Source organism: Arvicanthis niloticus, chromosome 3 (genome assembly GCF_011762505.2).
Source record: "Arvicanthis niloticus isolate mArvNil1 chromosome 3, mArvNil1.pat.X, whole genome shotgun sequence".
NCBI lineage: Eukaryota > Metazoa > Chordata > Mammalia > Rodentia > Muridae > Arvicanthis > Arvicanthis niloticus.
In genome coordinates this window covers 76353478-76370708 of record NC_047660.1, presented here as the reverse complement: position 1 = coordinate 76370708, position 17231 = coordinate 76353478, and the positions used below count along the sequence as shown (strand labels likewise).

General features: G+C 40.0%; 1 protein-coding gene across 18 annotated transcripts in view; it reads left to right on the top strand.

The window, feature by feature from the left end:
- Positions 1–17231, top strand: part of Kcnma1 (potassium calcium-activated channel subfamily M alpha 1) — a 691955-nt gene that overhangs the window by 658180 nt on the left and 16544 nt on the right. For all 18 annotated transcript variants that reach the window (XM_076931239.1, XM_076931244.1, XM_076931240.1 and 15 more), the window contains 2 exons: positions 13408–13602; positions 15989–16107. In XM_076931239.1, coding sequence (XP_076787354.1) covers positions 13408–13602; positions 15989–16107 — 314 coding nt within the window. The remainder of the gene's footprint in view (positions 1–13407; positions 13603–15988; positions 16108–17231) is intronic.

The window sequence follows — 17231 nt, the reverse complement described above, 5'->3', positions numbered from 1 at the left end:
GGTTTAAATATTGGAGCAAGACATATTAACAGACCTGCTGACAGTGTCTTTTCCTGTCATCAATCAAAATCCTAGCCAAATTATTCTAGACCTTGCTCTGTTGTCTAGGATGAAAAAACTCCAGTTGAGGTCTGGCTCAACACACCCAATTAGATCCAGACCCTTTGACAAAAATTTTACCTGTGATTTCTTTGTATTTCATCCCAGCCTTCATTTATGAACAAGAATGTAGATTGGTCAATTACCAAAGCCATAGCTAGGAAGAACTAAAATGAGGTTCCTCCAAAGAGCAAGAACAGAGCAAGACTCAACCACAGCCTCCATCTACAGGCTCCATCATAACATCTACAGATTTTAAGCACATGGAGTAATTGGGACAGTGTGGCGCAGGGTCAAGTAGACCTGAAGCTTCTGGATCTGATTCACCACCAGCCCTTGTATATCTTCTCTATTGTCAATTGAGACCAAATGTTCATTAAGTGTGACGTGAACAACTTCCTGTGTCCTTGTAGTACTTGAATAAGGACAAAGGAATATGAAGGTCTTTCAAGAAGCAGGCATACGTGATTTAATAAAAGCTATAGATTTTTTTTATTAACCTGCATATATATGTAGGTATACAACCATGTCTGGTTACTCTGCACACGTGTGTGCACATACTTTAGAACAGTGATTTTCAAACTGTGGGTTGAGAGTCCTTTAGCGGTTGAACAACTCTATCAAAGAGGTTGTGTGAGACCATTGGAAAACACAAATATTTAGATTGTGATTTGTAACAGTAGCATATTCACAGTTAAGAAGTAGTAATGAAAATAATCTCATGGTTGGGATCACTACAACATGAGGAACTGTATTAAAGGGTGGTAGTGTCAGCTCAAGAACCACTGTTTTAGAGAGATGAGACCCAGGAGCTACTGGATAGATGAGTCAGAAGTCTGTAGGAGAGATGCTTCTGTATTTTCATGTCTCATATGAACTGGTCTCTTGGTGTCAGAAATAACTAGATTTGTGTTAGTAAGACTGGAGAATGTGCTCCTTTGAACTATGGGTCTGCCCCACCTGCTTTCTATCTATACTGTGACTTCCTGAGGGGCCAAACCCTGGGTGAGCCTTATGTTGGAGGCAGAATTGACAGCCCAGGATAAACTGCTGCCATTCTACAGATGCCAGCTATTTACTGCTCATGATGCATTTCTTACACTCCATCCAAGAGCCCCCCATTTCTTCTGCTCACAAGCAGACAGACAGTCCACAGGTGCAGCCAAGGCAGATGGGCTAGCAGCAGTGTTGTGTCTGAGCAGCAAACAGCGGGATGTTGTGCTGGACCCAAGAACATACCCCTTACTGCTACACCAGGCAAGGCAGATCCAGGAGAAAGTAATTGAAGTAGTTCTCATTGCTCATGAAAGAAAAATACTAAAAATAAAAAAAAAATCCACACCATGAAAACTAGCAAATATAAAAAATGGCAGATATGACATGGAAAATGACAATTTTAGTGCAATTATAGACGAAAGGCAGAGTGCCATTAAAGTTAAGGCAACATTATTAAAAAATGTGTTAATTTTCAGTTAAATTTTCTATAAAAGACCAATTAGTTTAAAAGGCTTGACAGCATTAACTGTGAAACATAAGCTCCAGTAATTATACTTTAAAAAAAAATAAGTAGAAAGAAGAAGATGCTCATCAAGGTGCAGCTGCGTAGGCGGAGGGCCAGCACACATTAGGCTAGGTGGCGCTGCAGACTCAGCTCTTCCTTCTGCAATTCCTCCGCCCTTGTTACAGCCTTTCCACTTTGCAGTGTGTCTTTACAAAACCCAAGAGTCACCTTGGGCCTTGCTAGAGGTCAAGGAAACCTCCCACATAATTGAATGCAGCCCCCCCCCCCATTAGAGATGATTATCAGGAGCAGAAAGAAGGAGCTTATTCTAAATTGATTGCATTGGGAGTTGACTGTTTTTTGTTTGTTTGTTTGTTTGTTTGTTTGTTTTATAAGCTGCAATTCATTGAGTACGGGTTGCATTTGGGAAATTACACAAATTCTCTTCTTTAATATGGGTCTATAAGTTTGTGGTTTCCTTTTTTTCTTTCTGTTATATGGATGAAGGGTCCCAGCCATAGAAAACTTGGGTAACTTCCTCATTATCATAGCTATCTGAGTAGCCAAGAAAGGATTAAAGATTATACTATAGGGCATGGTGAAATGGTTTAGAGGCAAATGCACTTGCTGCTAAATATAATGACCTAAGTTTGATCCCTAGGACTCACATAAAGAAGAAAGTAAACTCACCCAAGTTGTTCTCTCCCCTCTACTGGTACACCAAGCACACACCTACATACAAATGAATAACATAAAAAAAAATAAAAACCCATAATCAGAATGTCAGCTTACTCTACTACAAAGAAAGCCTTCCTGATAAAGTGTCTTCACAGTGAGAAGAGGCCCCTGAACTCTTCAGACTGCACAGATGTCCTGATTGCAGGTACCAAATAAAACTCCAGCTCATCCCTCTTTTGCTCCCCAACCAACACAGTGACACAGGATTGGGCAGGATGTCTGTGAACCAATTCTTTCAGTCTACAGGTTTCTTGCAGAAGTCTCTCCTAAGGCATTCAGTGCATCTGCCTTGGACTTGGTTCACGATGGGGCATGGGAAATTCTGGAAAGTGTGAGGGCACAAGAGACAAAGGTTCATGTATGCCTTTCACAGCCTGCAAGTCCTCTATGGCAGAATATTCGTTAATCTACAAAGTAATTGTACATTCTCACTACTTTACCTTCTGCAAGGATAGTCTTTGATAGTTAGCATTTGGAGTCCTAGTACATTTTGCCCCGTGATACTGAAATAGACCCTTCCTCTTCACAAATCCCTGTATGAAAGAAACCCTGTCTCCTACTTTCAAATTGAACTACTGATGTACCATTTTGAGACACTGTCTTTGAATCACATGTAAATTCAGGCTACTCTGAGGTCTAGGGATTATTGACAACTCAATAAGTAGCAGTGTCTCCATATAAATCATTTATATACGTGTGGAGGTAAAATTCTAATAATTCAACCAAACTATGTACTTCCATGTAGACCTTATCTGAGTATTCCAACAGATAGCTACCAGAGTCATTATTTAAAATAAACAGATTGCAGTTTCACATAGAGATGGATAGGCACTTTCCTTTCGGAAAACTTAGAATGCATAAGAACGTAGAAAAATATTCAAGTGGTCTGTATTCCCGAGAAAAGCATTTAATATTTTGGTATGTGTTTTTTAGATAGATGTATATATGTATGTATTTTTATAGATAGATAGAATAGACAATGGAGATAGATAGATGATAGATAGATAATTGATAGATAGATAATACATAGATAGAACTTCCAGTTTTAAATATTGGTTAATTATTTCTTTTTAGTTAACATTTTGTTGAGAGAATTAAGCATGTTATTTTTTATTAAATGTCACAACTTGCAAAACCTCCCTAGGATTTCAAGATATTCTCTTTTAGGATATACCACAATTTATTGTGGGATAGTTTATGATACTTTGCTACAACAACAGCCCTTGTCTTAGCTGTCAGTCACTATAATAGATATCTGAAACAATCAACTTAGGTAACAGAAAGGCTGATTTCAGCTCACTGTTTTGAAGGTGTCAGCCATTGACTGGTTGGCCTGGCTGCCTTGGGCCTTCATTGAGCCATCTCATTATGGTACATAGTGTAGTGGAGTAAAATGCTCATCTCATGGCTCTAATGCCTAAAACAGAAAGAGACTAAAATCCCTCAGTGACCTGTAAGGACGTGCTCTCCGTGATGAGAAGATTTCCCTCCAGGCCTCACCTGCCAAGGGTTCTGCCACCTCTCAATAGCACCAAGCTGGAAAGCATACATGGGTCTTTAGGGTACATTGCAGATGGAACATTTAATACCCAGGGGTTAAGTATTTTGCACATGAATCTTGGAATGTGAAGCAGTGTGTTTATTTGAGGCAAACCTACTGTGTGTTGAGCAGGTATGAACATTTGTGAAGCTCATGATCGTCTTTCCTAATTATCTCCCCAGAGCAAGTGTGCTCACATACTCCCATCGTGGGTGTGCAAATGCCATCTCATATCTGTGGTATTCTGTATTAGTATTTTCCCTAGGAGCACCTCTAACTGTGTTTGTTAGTTTTAAATATGTATATTTTAATTTGTAGGTAGTCATGTAAATATATATTATTCTCTTTTGATAATTTCAGTTTTTATCATTACAAACTTCTCGCTGTATAAAGAACTATCAAAAGAGATGAATAATTTAGTTCTTAAAGTAATTATTTTGATACCTTATTTCCTTTTATAGAATTTAAAATAAATATTTTTACAGTCGAAAACCTATGAAATAAATAAAACGGAAAATTTTTCAGATCAGGAATTTATTTTTACAAAATACAGGTGTATCTGTCAGTTTGGATCTGTGTTTTTAATATGATTTTTAAATTTTAGTGCATTTTAGACTCTACTTTAAAAAATTTTACCAAAATGTATTCTTACCATACTATATCTTTTCTGGAAACATTTTAATATATGTATAATATACATTGTATAACTGTTTTATTATTTATTCAATCATTGTTATACTGATGAAACATTTCTCTAGATTTCCAGTTTCCCCTTGTGGAGATGAGTGATGTTTTCTGGACTGTATCATCTAACTTTCTCTGTGAAAGGCTGGATGGCAGACTTTTTACTTCTTAAGAGCTATAGTCTCAGGCATGACCACTTGCCTTAGCTGTTGTAGTCCTAAAGTAACTGAAGGTATCACATAAACAAATGAGCATTTCTGAGTCCCAATAAAAGCTAATTTAAAAAAACCAGTGACAATGGCTATAACCAACCCCACATCTTAATAATTATAGTCACTGAACTATGGATTTGGCATCCCATTCTTGTTGATAGAATTTCTAATCCTAGCCCATAGTGCTCGGAAAAAGTTTACTGTAAAACTTGAGAGAAAATATAAAGCTCTCTTCAAAAGTCACTTAATGTAATTGTATCCAGTTGTCTTTTGAAGTCCACGTGGAACCTACAGTTAGGTGCAGATCGAACTTAGCTTACTGGGGGGAGGGGAGGTTGACAAGTAGCTTATGTTATAAGAAACAGAGCTTTTCTTTTGTTTCCTAACAGTCTCTTTCTCTGCAGAAGACTCTTACTGTGGATCATGCTTTAGAGCAAAATCAATTCTTTCTAAAAGATTTACTCAGTTTTAAAATTATGAGCTTGTGTGTGGGCATGTGCATGTGAGTGTACTTGCCTGGAGAGGTGCGAGGCACCAGAAGCCAACTTAGGTTCTGAGTAGTGTCTTTAGCCATTGAACAACCCGTGCAGCCCCCATGCATGTACCATAATTCATGTCCAGAGACTAGTAAAAAAGAGATTGGAATAAATTATCTTATATACCTTGCATGGTATTGTCCTCCTAGCTTCTGATCTTGTTGTTGCTGGTTTATTTTTTTCAAAGCATTATTTTTAGACTCATCAGTTCATTAAAGATTCTCTTGCTATTTCATTGTTTTATGACCTCATTTTTCATCATGCTTCTCACCTTACGAAAGCGTAATTTGAAAAAAATACCACACCTGTTTATAGGATAGCTTTATTCATTATAGTGATTTTTGTCTTTAATCTGCTTTTATATTTTCAGGCTTGTTCATGACACTTTTGCATGTCATAATCAAATATCCCCTAAATTATATAGTCTCTATCTCTATTCTAAGTTTCATTTGGATCTTGGTCTGCTGCTAGACATTCAACATATTTAGAGCCATAGTTCTCAACCTATGGATCGGGACCCCTACAGAGGTTGAAAATCAGATATCCTGCATATTAGACATTTATATTATGATTCATAATAGTTGCAAAATTACAGCTATGAAGTAGCAACAAAAATAATTTTATGCTTCAGGGTCACCACAACATGAGGAACTGTACTAACGGGTCATGGCTTTAGGAAGGCTGAGAACCCCTAATTTAGAGGCTTCCCTGAAACACTGGATAGTTGCTATTGTTTCTGTTACATTTTATCCATAAGCAGTTGGAGTCCTTTTGTAACTGTTAGCTATTGTCACTATAGATTGAACTCAGCACATTTTAGAAATTTTCTTAAAATATATTTTGTTGTCCTGTTTATTTTGTATAAAATACTAATCTGGCATTAATTTTGTTTTATAATAGTTCTAAAAATTCTTTGCCATTTTATAGATTCTTTAGCTGATTTTGTTCAGTTATATTGCATACAGCCCCAGCTGTACTTCTTCATCACTGTTATAGGTTTTTCTTGATTGTTTGATTATTTTTTTATCATCCACCTTTTGGTGTATAGGTTAATATTTAAATGCATAACTTATTATGTCTAGTGATGCTTAACTTTGTAAATACTCAGTTCTGCGTTTAGCTCTAGTTAGTGTTTAATGGTCCCCTCTAAAGAAACACTCAAAACTGATATTTTAAGTATTAATAGCTAGGAAACTTTGGCATCTCTCGTCTTTCTCCTTGTTTAACCAGTTTTAATGTCATTATATCCTCTCTCCACCCTCCTATCTCATTTTTTTTAATTTATAAAATCCATTTCAATGATGTTATACTAATAGATGATTTTGTTGTTATTTTTCTTTTCAGAATTAATTTTGACATTTGCACTCTGTTTTTTTGGTTTTTCTTCTTTGTTTGTTTAGTAAAGTTTTATTTTCCCAAATGTGTAGCTGATTGAACCTGTTTATGCATGTTCACCAGCAGCAGTCTCCACCTTTGTGTTTCTGGTGTGAATTACTTGGGCTCTGCGCTTTGAAGCCAGCCTGATGAGTCCTTCCTTCACTCAGTATCTCCTGAAGGAAGGACCGCTCTGGCCAAGGAACTGTGAATCTTCAGTTTCTCAGACACCATAGCTATAATAAGCTTATAGTTGGGAACTTCCTGACAGCATTGTCTGTAGCTTTGTCAAACAAGACGAGGCTGTTCAGCTTGTCCCTAGCTTTGCCTTTGAACCACTTCCTTTTGGCCTTGCCACCAGATTTATTTACTGGGTCTTTGTCTTCTTTTGGCTGATTTTCTGTCATCTTTCTTCTTGTCACCCTTGGGTGACACAATGAAGCTCAGAGAGTAGTGACACCACTGCAGTCTCACTAAGATATCAGGGGGGGAAAAGCTTTTGTGCATGCACATTTGCACATGAGTGTGCCTTCTTGTGTGTGAAAGAGGCTAACAGTCAATTTTATTTGTCTTTTATTATTTTTCACCTAATTTTTTGAGACAGAATCTCCAACTAATCCTGGACCTCAAGGATTCCATAAAACTGGCTGGCATATGAGCTCCTGGGATACTCTTGTTTTTGTCTTCCCAGTACTAGGATTACAGGCATGAGCCAACACTTGCCTTTGTGTGTGGGTGTTGGGAATCTGACCTCAGATCCTCGTGCTTGTATGGTGGATATTGTATTGATTAAGCTGTCTCTCCAGCCTCATGACAGCATTGGACAATTTCATGTCTTGATATACCTCTTCAGTGTTTTAAAACCAAACCGGCCCCTCTTAAAGTTAAAAAAAAAAATTAAATTGTATTTAAGAAAGCTAGTTTTTGCTTCTGAGTTTCTTTTAAAAATGAAACAAATGGCAACCCGAGAGCTATCTCAACAGCTATGAGGTTCTCACCACTCTTGCAGATGACCTAAGTTCAATTCCTAGCACCCTAGTGAGGCAGCTCCCTCTGAACTGTCTGTAAGTCCAACTTCAGGGGGGCCAGCACCCTCTTATGGCCTCCACAGGCACCTGTATTTGTATGCACAAACCCCTCATTGCATACCCCCAGAACAGTATAACATAAAATAATCTTTAAAAATGAAGTGAATACATTCTCCAGTACTTAGAGATCTAGAATCATTCCTATTGTTTTCACAGATTAGATGGATAGGTTCTTAGCCTATGGAATCCTTGTAACAAAGCTGTCTTTTCAAACTTAGTTGGCATTTCTCTCATATTTGTTATGGGAGCCTCCATTTACCTAATGTTGTTCCTTCTTTCTTTCCGGGAGCAGTATTACCAGTCACTTTCCTTCGTCATTTAATAATTTGAAGTCAGATACTCACTGGGCACAAGCTTGGTGTTGCTCTTGTTTCTTTAGTGAAACCCTGGGTCTGCTTCTTAGGTTCATGTTTCATTTTAGGAGAGGTGGTGCTTGTGTGAAGTGCTTTCTTATCTTAGTTGCTTGAATTTCTTACAGGCCTTTAACATATGGGCACTATTGTTTATCACATCCATCTCTGTCTTCAGCATTTATCAGATTCTGATTTCTTTCTAGGACAATAAAACATGTACTCCCCATCACTAACTCTGTGTGTGTATGTGCATGTGTATGTGCATGTGTGTGTGTGTACATGTGTGCATGTGTGCGCTTACACACTTTTTTTTCTTAATTTATTTTTATTAGTTATTCTATTTACATTTTTTTTAGATATTTTATTTACACTTCAGATGGCATCCTCTATCCCCATTCCCCCCAACCCCCCTTAGGAAACCCCTATTCCATGCTCCCTTTTCCTTTTTGCATTTATACATTTTTTTAAAATAATGTTAATCATAGGCTTTATAAGTTTGGAATTGTTCAATCAGAGGTGTAACCCACTGACCAACCTAGATATAACAACTATCTTTGACTGGTCGAGATACATGAATATCTGCCTCCTTGTCTACCCCCTCTTTCTCTCTTTCATCACCTAGCTTCTCCTCTCCTTCTTCTTCTCCTCTTCTTACTCCTTTTCTTCCTCTCAGTACTCCTCCTACCTTAGCTCCTCCTACACATCACCTTTCCTGTTAAAATGAAACTTTTCTCTCAAAATACAATTAGAGCATAATTATGCCAATTTGTACCAGTGAGGTACAGGATAGTCCTAATACCCAGTCCATCCTTTTGTTGACTAACCAGCTCCTCTGTCATCTATTCTAACTAAAACATTTAGTTCTGAACCTGGCTTTAGGATGAATGTCAGCTGACGACCATCCACTCAAATCTTTTCTCTTAAGGTCAATAGCTATATGTTTTCAACCCCATCAGAAATCCAGAATGACTGAGTTAACTATAATTGTGGGAAGCACAAATCATAGTTTCTAAAACTTAGCCAATTTATAGAGACCTCTGAACACCTGGACACTCCCTCTACTTCAAAACATTGGAGCATCTGTTCTTCTGCCTTCTGGCCCAGGATCATCTGACAGACCTTAGTGCTGCAGAATTATTAAGGGCTGATTACTCTGTCTAGGCAGATATAATCAGTCGACTATTCTGCAAGTGTGTCCTTTTCTGGACAGTAATTTGTCTGTAGAAGGAAAGTGGCAATTCTTGCCTACTGGCTGTCTCACCACAACTGGAGTAACTCCAAGGATGCTCAATTTCTTCTTAGAACTCAATATAGGAAGCTGTCCGGAGCAGACAGCTCTCTAATGAAAATGAACATTAATACTGAAATGTTTGTCATGTCAATTCTAAGGATTTCTGATGTTTTGAAAACCAGCTATCCATGTAAGGTAATCTGGACTGTTGCCTGTTAACTCCACTCAGCTATTTCTAAATAAAACATAGAGAACACCCTTATAATAAACTCCAAGTCATGAATTTGCTATAGTCCCTTAACTCACAGGCTGACCATCTCAAATCAGTTAAAAAAAGTTAAAGAAGGACTGGGTCTAAGCTTTGTATTCCTAAATGTGTTATACTGGTACAATGCCTATGAAAGTAACAATATTCATCTCACTCTTATATCACTAAGAAGCTCATGCCAATGAAAACCTTAAAATTTGTAAACAAAGTAAATTGGAGCCATTTAAGAATTTATATCTTCATCTTGATATTAATTATACAGATTTCTACTAATAGGTTATGGCTATGCAATAAACCCTAGCTAATCCTCTCTATTCCAACAAACCACTACTTTTCCCTAGAGAGACAGCCCAACATTTACCACCTTAGTCCCCAAGCCCAGGGAATAGGGGCGCTGACTCATCATTAGCTTCTTCAAGCTGATTATGGACGTTGAGATATTAGAAGAGGAGTGGGGGGGGGGGGAGAGCAAATTGACAATCCTCTGATGCTGTGTCTTTGCTGCCTCCAGATGGAATTCCCGGACCTCAGAGGTTTGAGCAGGTCTGCCCAGTTTGCTTGTTGAGTAGATACACCAAGACTGATCATTCTGCAATATACAATTATCAAAACAAATTTTAGTATCAAGATAGTTTTTTTTAAGAGGGCTGACATTTTATTAAAAATGTTGGTTCTAACCGCTTTTCTATTTTTTCCCCTCTTTTATTGGATATAATATTTACATTTCAAGTTTTATCCCCTTACCATATTTCCCCCACCACCCAGGAACCCCTTATCCCATCCCCCCTCCTCCTGCTTCTATGAAGGTGTTTACCCACCTACTCCCAGCCCCCCTCCCCATCCTCAAATCCCCCCCCCTCAGTGCTCAGCCTTCAGGGTACCAATGACCTTGTCTCCCACCTATGCCAAACAAGGCCATCCTCCCCTACATATACAGCTGGAGTCATGTGTCTCTCCATATGTGCTCCTAGGCTGGTGGTTTAGACCCTGGGGAGTTCTGGCTGGTTGGTATTGTTGCTCTCCTCATGGGGCCACCAGCCCTTAAGGTTCCTTCAATTTACTCTCTAACTCCTCCATTGGGAACCTTTGATCAGATTAATGGATAGCTGTGGGTATCTGTCTCTGGGTATGTCCGACTCTGGGGGACCTCTAAGGAGACAGCCTTATCAGGCTGCTGTCAGCTTTCCCATCCTGACATCCCTATCAGAGTCTATTTTTGGTGACTGCCCATGGAATGAATACCCAGATGGAATGGTCTCCCTACAACGCCCCCCTTCAGATTCTGTCCCACACTTTGTCTCCATATTTGCTTCCTTGGGTATTTAGTTAGCGCTTACACACTTTTAAGTTTTATAGCTTAATACTCCACAGATAAAAATTTAGCCATTACAAACATAATTATCTTTTAATCATGTAATTATCTTTTAAACCAGTTCTTTTAAGAAGTGTTTTATTAGATTATTGATAGACTATAAAATTAACCCAAGTATACAATTTGGTCTAGAATAGTAATTGGAGCACAGAGTCACCTGTCAGTTTTGTGTATAGATCTCCCTTAGTTACTATGGTGGACAGGACTTGGTAGGATATGCCTCTGCTTCTGAGGATGGGGTATCAGACTATAGGGAAAACATCGGGAAAACAGTGTAATCAGTCTCCATGATGTAGTCTACAGGGCCTTCCCTGTGTTCTTCCTTAGTCTAGAGCAGCAATTCTCAACTGGTGAGTCACAACCCCTTTGGAGTCCAATGACTTTCACAGTGGCCACATATCAGATATCCTGCATATAAGATACCTGCATTATGATTCATAACAGTAACAAAATTACAACTATAAAAAATAATCTTATGGTTGGGGGATGGGAGTCACCACAACATGAGCAACTATGTTAAAGGGTCCCAGCAATTAGTATGGCTGAGAACCACTGGTCTAGAGAAAGCTTGGGCACTGAGGCTGACTGAGAGATGAGAGGTTCAAGAATGAAGGGCAATAATGGCCTTCCAGCTTCTAGGACAAAAACTGCAACAGGAAATAAGAGTCAAGGATATTTGGGGATGAGAGTGACTGTCTTCTGTCAACAATAACAGTCCCTTCCCCAATGTTTCTGGGATCTGGTCAGATGTATTTACCAGCACTTGCTGGGCCCTGAGTTTCTCAGTCCCTCAGGTGCTGAGAGTTGGGAATCCTATATATGCTCTGATATTCAACTTTACATGTGATAACATTGAGACCAAAAAGTTTCAGAACTCTCTAAGGCCACAGCTTCTGAGAGAAGAAGACAGAATTTCACTATGGAATCCTGAATGGAAAAAAAAACAAGACAAAACAAAACAATTCAGAGGAATTGGTAAGTATGCAAATACTACCTTGCCTCTGTGAGACCAAGCACCAACTCTACACTATGAATACAGTAAGATGCAAAATGACTGGGCTGCTACACAAAGGAGGGCAGCCAGCCCCCCCCCCTACCCATCCCACATGCATCTGCTTCCTTGGGTATCCTAAGCTCTGCTTGTTCACACCAGGGAACAACTGAACTCTGAGCATAAATTCTCAGCTGGATAGCCTGTGTGTAACTTTTCCCAGCATTCTTTGCATTTGGAATTTTATGTGCTCTTTGGTTGAGTGTTTCAATAAGGAACACGAAGCCCAGGCTCTCCAGCAATATTTTTTTGACTCAAAAGCCCATGTGGAGTTCTTTGCATATGAACTCAATCTTAATAACCATGCTGATTTGAGTAACTGTAAACAGTGATGTCCAGGACAGGATTAGCAGAACTAGTGACAGAGTAAGATGAGTCCTCATCCCAGTCTGCTTTGTTCTCTGTGACCCACTGCCAGGTAAACTCTCAAAGAAGTTGCAGATAAGGACGTATCTGTCTTTTTTAACACACTCAAAAGGCACACAGATCATTAAAAGCCATAGCCATGATCAGGTTTGATTTTATTTAGATGCTTCACCTTCTTCTCATGGAGGAAAATGGAACATACCACCTTTACCTGGTGTCTTCTCACACTGGGCAACTCTTGCCATTTTAAGGTCTTTTCTTAGACCTCAATTAATTTTTTAAAGCCCCTATTGCCTCCCTCCAGACTCATATGCTACTATTCCAGATGGGAGGGAAATGTACATGTAGGGAAAAGTTCTTTAATCAGCTATATTTGTCTCAGACAGTTGAGGCTATTTGCAAAAAATCTAAGACATGCACACTAAGCTCCTCAGCTCATAGATTTATGCATCTGGTTTACTGGCGAGGCCTTCTGGGTCCAGTCATTATCAAAGTCTATGATAAATTGTTGAGTGTGTGGCATCCTAGATTCTCTTGGCATCTCATTCCATACAGAAAGAAGTTGTGCTATTTGTGGGTGGCCTCCTAACATATGGGTGACAGGCTCTCAGAGGTTGCCCTCCTTTGGGTAGCAGCCCAAGCATGCTACATTTATGACTCTAGTGTCAGAGTTGATGTTTAGGCTTACAGAGGCAAGGTAGTATTTATATACCTACCAATAGTAGGGTGTTTTTTGCGGGGGAGGGGAAGTATCCTTTTAAAAAGAATCCTCTGAAAAAAATTTTAAAGTATGGATTCCATAGCAGAACCAAGTGGGAGAGAAAACTGGAATAATTGGAGGCTGCTGTCTTTTCCCTTCCCACAGAAAATCATTTGAAGAGACAGGCCAGAATCTTTCATGGGAGTTACCAAGAAAAGTTGTAATTTGGACATCAGTTGTGGTGACTTTTAGGTGTTGGCTTAAGAATGCTTCTCCTCTATCTTCTTTCTCCAGACATACTTCAATGACAATATCCTCACCCTAATACGGACCCTGGTGACAGGAGGAGCCACACCAGAGCTTGAGGCTCTAATAGCTGAGGAGAATGCTCTTCGAGGGGGCTACAGCACTCCGCAGACACTAGCCAACAGGGATCGTTGCCGAGTGGCCCAGTTAGCCCTGTTGGATGGGCCCTTTGCGGACTTAGGGGTGAGTCTACAGCTCAGATCTCCTGAGCCCACTGTCTCCAGCAAGTGTTACTTGAGTGAACTGTGTCAGATGGTATCAAGCTAGGCACCTGCATCTCTCTCTCTCTCTCTGCATCTCTCTCTCTGCATCTCTCTCTTCCATTGTAATAGACTAAAGAGATGGAATTTATGGAGTCTTATTTACCAGACCCCACACTTTATACAGAGATATTCCTGCAAATTTACCTATCAGATCTTTGATGCCTTGCTCTCTGGTAAGTGAGGCACAGGGCATATGCACCAAGGCATCATGGCTTTGGAGCTAAGGGCCTTTCCTCCCCTGCTGCCTTCCTCAGGTATTTTCTTCCCAGAGATGAAAGGCGAAGGCGCTAACAACACACAGCCAAGTTTGATAAGCATTTTAGAAGGGTCTTGATAACTCAGCCACTCAGCTTTGACTGAGCATAGGGATGTTCAGCCCCAAACCCTGGTATCATAGTTTTGTATCTGTCTACTATTGATACAAAAATTACAGCTCTCATCTTAAAGGGGAATAAGAGATAGTTTATTCTTGATCCATTTGGAGGGATCATGGCGGCTAAGGAGCACATCTTTACGTAATACAAATTCCTTGTTTTCACATGGAAGCAGTATGAAGTTGCATTGTTTCACAGAACCAAGCAAGCCATAAATTGAGACAACTTTAAAATCCATTGGTGGGCACACCAGAAACAGATACAGCAGTCTGGGAGAAGATTTCCTATGGGCCCTGGATGCTGTCTGGTGACATTTTTAACTTTTGGGCTAGTGGCACTGAGTGGTCTGCTAATTAATAGATTTCAAAATGTTTGTATTAATCACAAGATGTTAGTTCTGACAGAGAGTGATGCTGACAGGCTAGGGGATGGCTGTTCTGGATGGCTAGAACTAGCCCAACACAAGGCAATGAGCTCTGGCTCTTCAGCATTCTAATCTTGCCACAGTACTGCAGTTCTGCTCAGTCACTGGTCTCTGTAGACACAGCTTTGTTTGAGGATATTTTGTTCATAGTACCATCCAGGCACTGGTGGGTTTTGAAGCATCAAGGCCATCGTGTGTATCCAGAACCATTAGCTAAAGTGGCAGGGTCTCAGCTGGTACCTTTGATCTCTTGATGTCTCTAATTCAAGGTCTTGGTCTTGGGATTTCTGAGTTTAGACCCAGCCACCCTTTCCCAGGCCTCTCTGTTAGCGGAGGGGATGAGAGCTTCCTTTTGGATTCTGTGTGTACTGCCTTGGGTCAGGCACTTCAGGAAAAGTGTGCCACCTTGAATTTTATTCCAAACTCACCTGAAGAAGGAGTTTAAGGAGTGAAACCATGAATCTTGGGGATATTTATACTTAATGCAAAAAAAATAGTGTTGCCCAGAGTATCCTATTATGGAGAATATCTTGTTTTATAACACACCAATGCCTCCTTAAAAGGAAGTCCATAATCAGTGTCTCTTTTCTTTATCACTTCCTTACCAATGCACTTGAATCAGACTAGTATTTTCAACTATAGTAAGATGTTAGAATCTTTGTAGTCTAATATGATGCCCATCATCCTAATTCCAGCTATAGCAAAGACAAATGCAGCCTTTCTGTTCCTAATGAATTCACTCTGTCATGCCATTCTGTAATAAACTTCACTTGGAGTCATGTGTCTGCATGAAGCCCAGAATCTTTGATTCATTTCCAAACAAGAACGCTCTTTTCATATTGCGCACCTTGTGAGTCGAGCCCCAGAACTTGGGGTGCGGTTGTGAACTGATTAGTACCTTGAATCCCAGTCATCTCACCTGTAGGCTCCCACATCCTCATCCCCCTAGACATCTATGAGGTCTGCAAATTGCGCTTTTCACACAGTCCTCATCTGAAACAGTCTTGTCACCATAGGACTTGCGGGGGGGCTCTTTTATTCTTGCAGTGGTTTTCATTATCACTTGGGCAGTTTTGACAACACGGTCCCATCACAGTGGACACCGAGTTGGGAGAGAAATAGAATCCTTGCTTTGTAGGGTTCTTTTCTTCTCTCTAGCTATACAATTAAGGCCTTTCAGTATCACTCACACACACACACACACACACACACACACACACACACACACACACACCCCTCAGGTGAAGGAAAGACGGAAGCTTGTCTGAGCTACTGACAGACCTGTGGGGACACCAGAGGAACCTCCCATGGTTGTCAGATCCCTAAAGTCAAAGCATACTGGGTCCAGGTTGTTTGCCACACTGACATCTTCAGCCAGTCTCTTGGCATAGATCCTCCAGCTCCAGAGACAAGGAAACACACTTTGATGGAAAGGTTCTTTCCTCCAGAGCAAGATTCCCAGGCAAATAGAAACTGATGTTTCTCTCACTCCCTTTGTTGTCTCCCAGGATGGTGGTTGTTATGGTGATCTGTTCTGCAAAGCTCTGAAAACATATAACATGCTTTGTTTTGGAATTTACCGGCTGAGAGATGCCCACCTCAGCACCCCCAGCCAGTGTACAAAAAGGTGAGTATGTCTTCTGTCCCTACCATCTCACCTGAATGCAAAGGTACCAACACCTTCTCTTGTCTCCTGCAGGCAAACATCTCTATGTGCATGTCTGCAACACACTGGCCTGCATGAAATCTAATGCTGATATTTTTGCTTCATATATTTCATAATTGACTCACTTTCATATATTTAATTCTGTGGTATTTTCTTCTGATATGCCTTAATTTAATAAGCTCACGGCAGGAAAAACATTAAGGATGCATCCTAGAATTACTCCAACCCGTGAGTTTGTGTAGTATACTCCAAGAAAGAGGGCCGTATAGGTGTTTCTAGGGTCTATAGATTATAATCATCTGAGGGGGTTAAAATAAAAATACTCAGTAATGTCAGGCTTGTGTAAGGAAAAAGTATGCGTGCACGTTTAAAATTATATAACAATGTTTATATATTTAATGCTTGAGAATTACAGTGCTTAGCCAGAGCTAAACACTGTTGCAGACTAATGTGTTTCTGTATAGGGGTATGTAGGGGATTCACCTGCAGAGTTTCCACAGACCAAATTACAGAGCCCCACCCTGGGGTTTGTGATTCAATAGATCAGGGGGTCTCGGATTACTAAAACTTTTTCCCTTTTGTTTTCAGTTTGTTCATTGGTCCCTTCCTTTCTTCCTTCTTTTCAGTGCTAGGGATTGAACCCAGTGCTTCTCACAGCAAGGCAAATGTTCTACCACTGGGTTATATCCTTAGACCAACAACCAGTGTTTTTCTGAAGTTCCTGAGAGTCTCTGAGACCCTATTTTGAGATCCATTGCTGCAGAGACAATATGCTGATCGTTGTAGTTGTAGCTGGTGTCAGCCAGAGAAAGCCTGTTCTAATCGTCAGAAGGGTGGTCAGGCTCCCTCCCATAACCAGGGAACTATTGCTAAAGAGGTACTAGGCATGATGAACAGAGACCCTGTGGTGTGTATCTGTGCCTGTCAAGACATTCTAGAACAGAAGTTACAGTGCAAGTTGAGTGACTGTTGTGAACTTGACCCTGTACATTTGGCCCACATGAATGATGGTGTGGCTTTTCCACTGCCAGCTCTAACGTGGCACCTTTGCCTGGGATTCTGGCTGCCTTGTTGAGTTAAACATG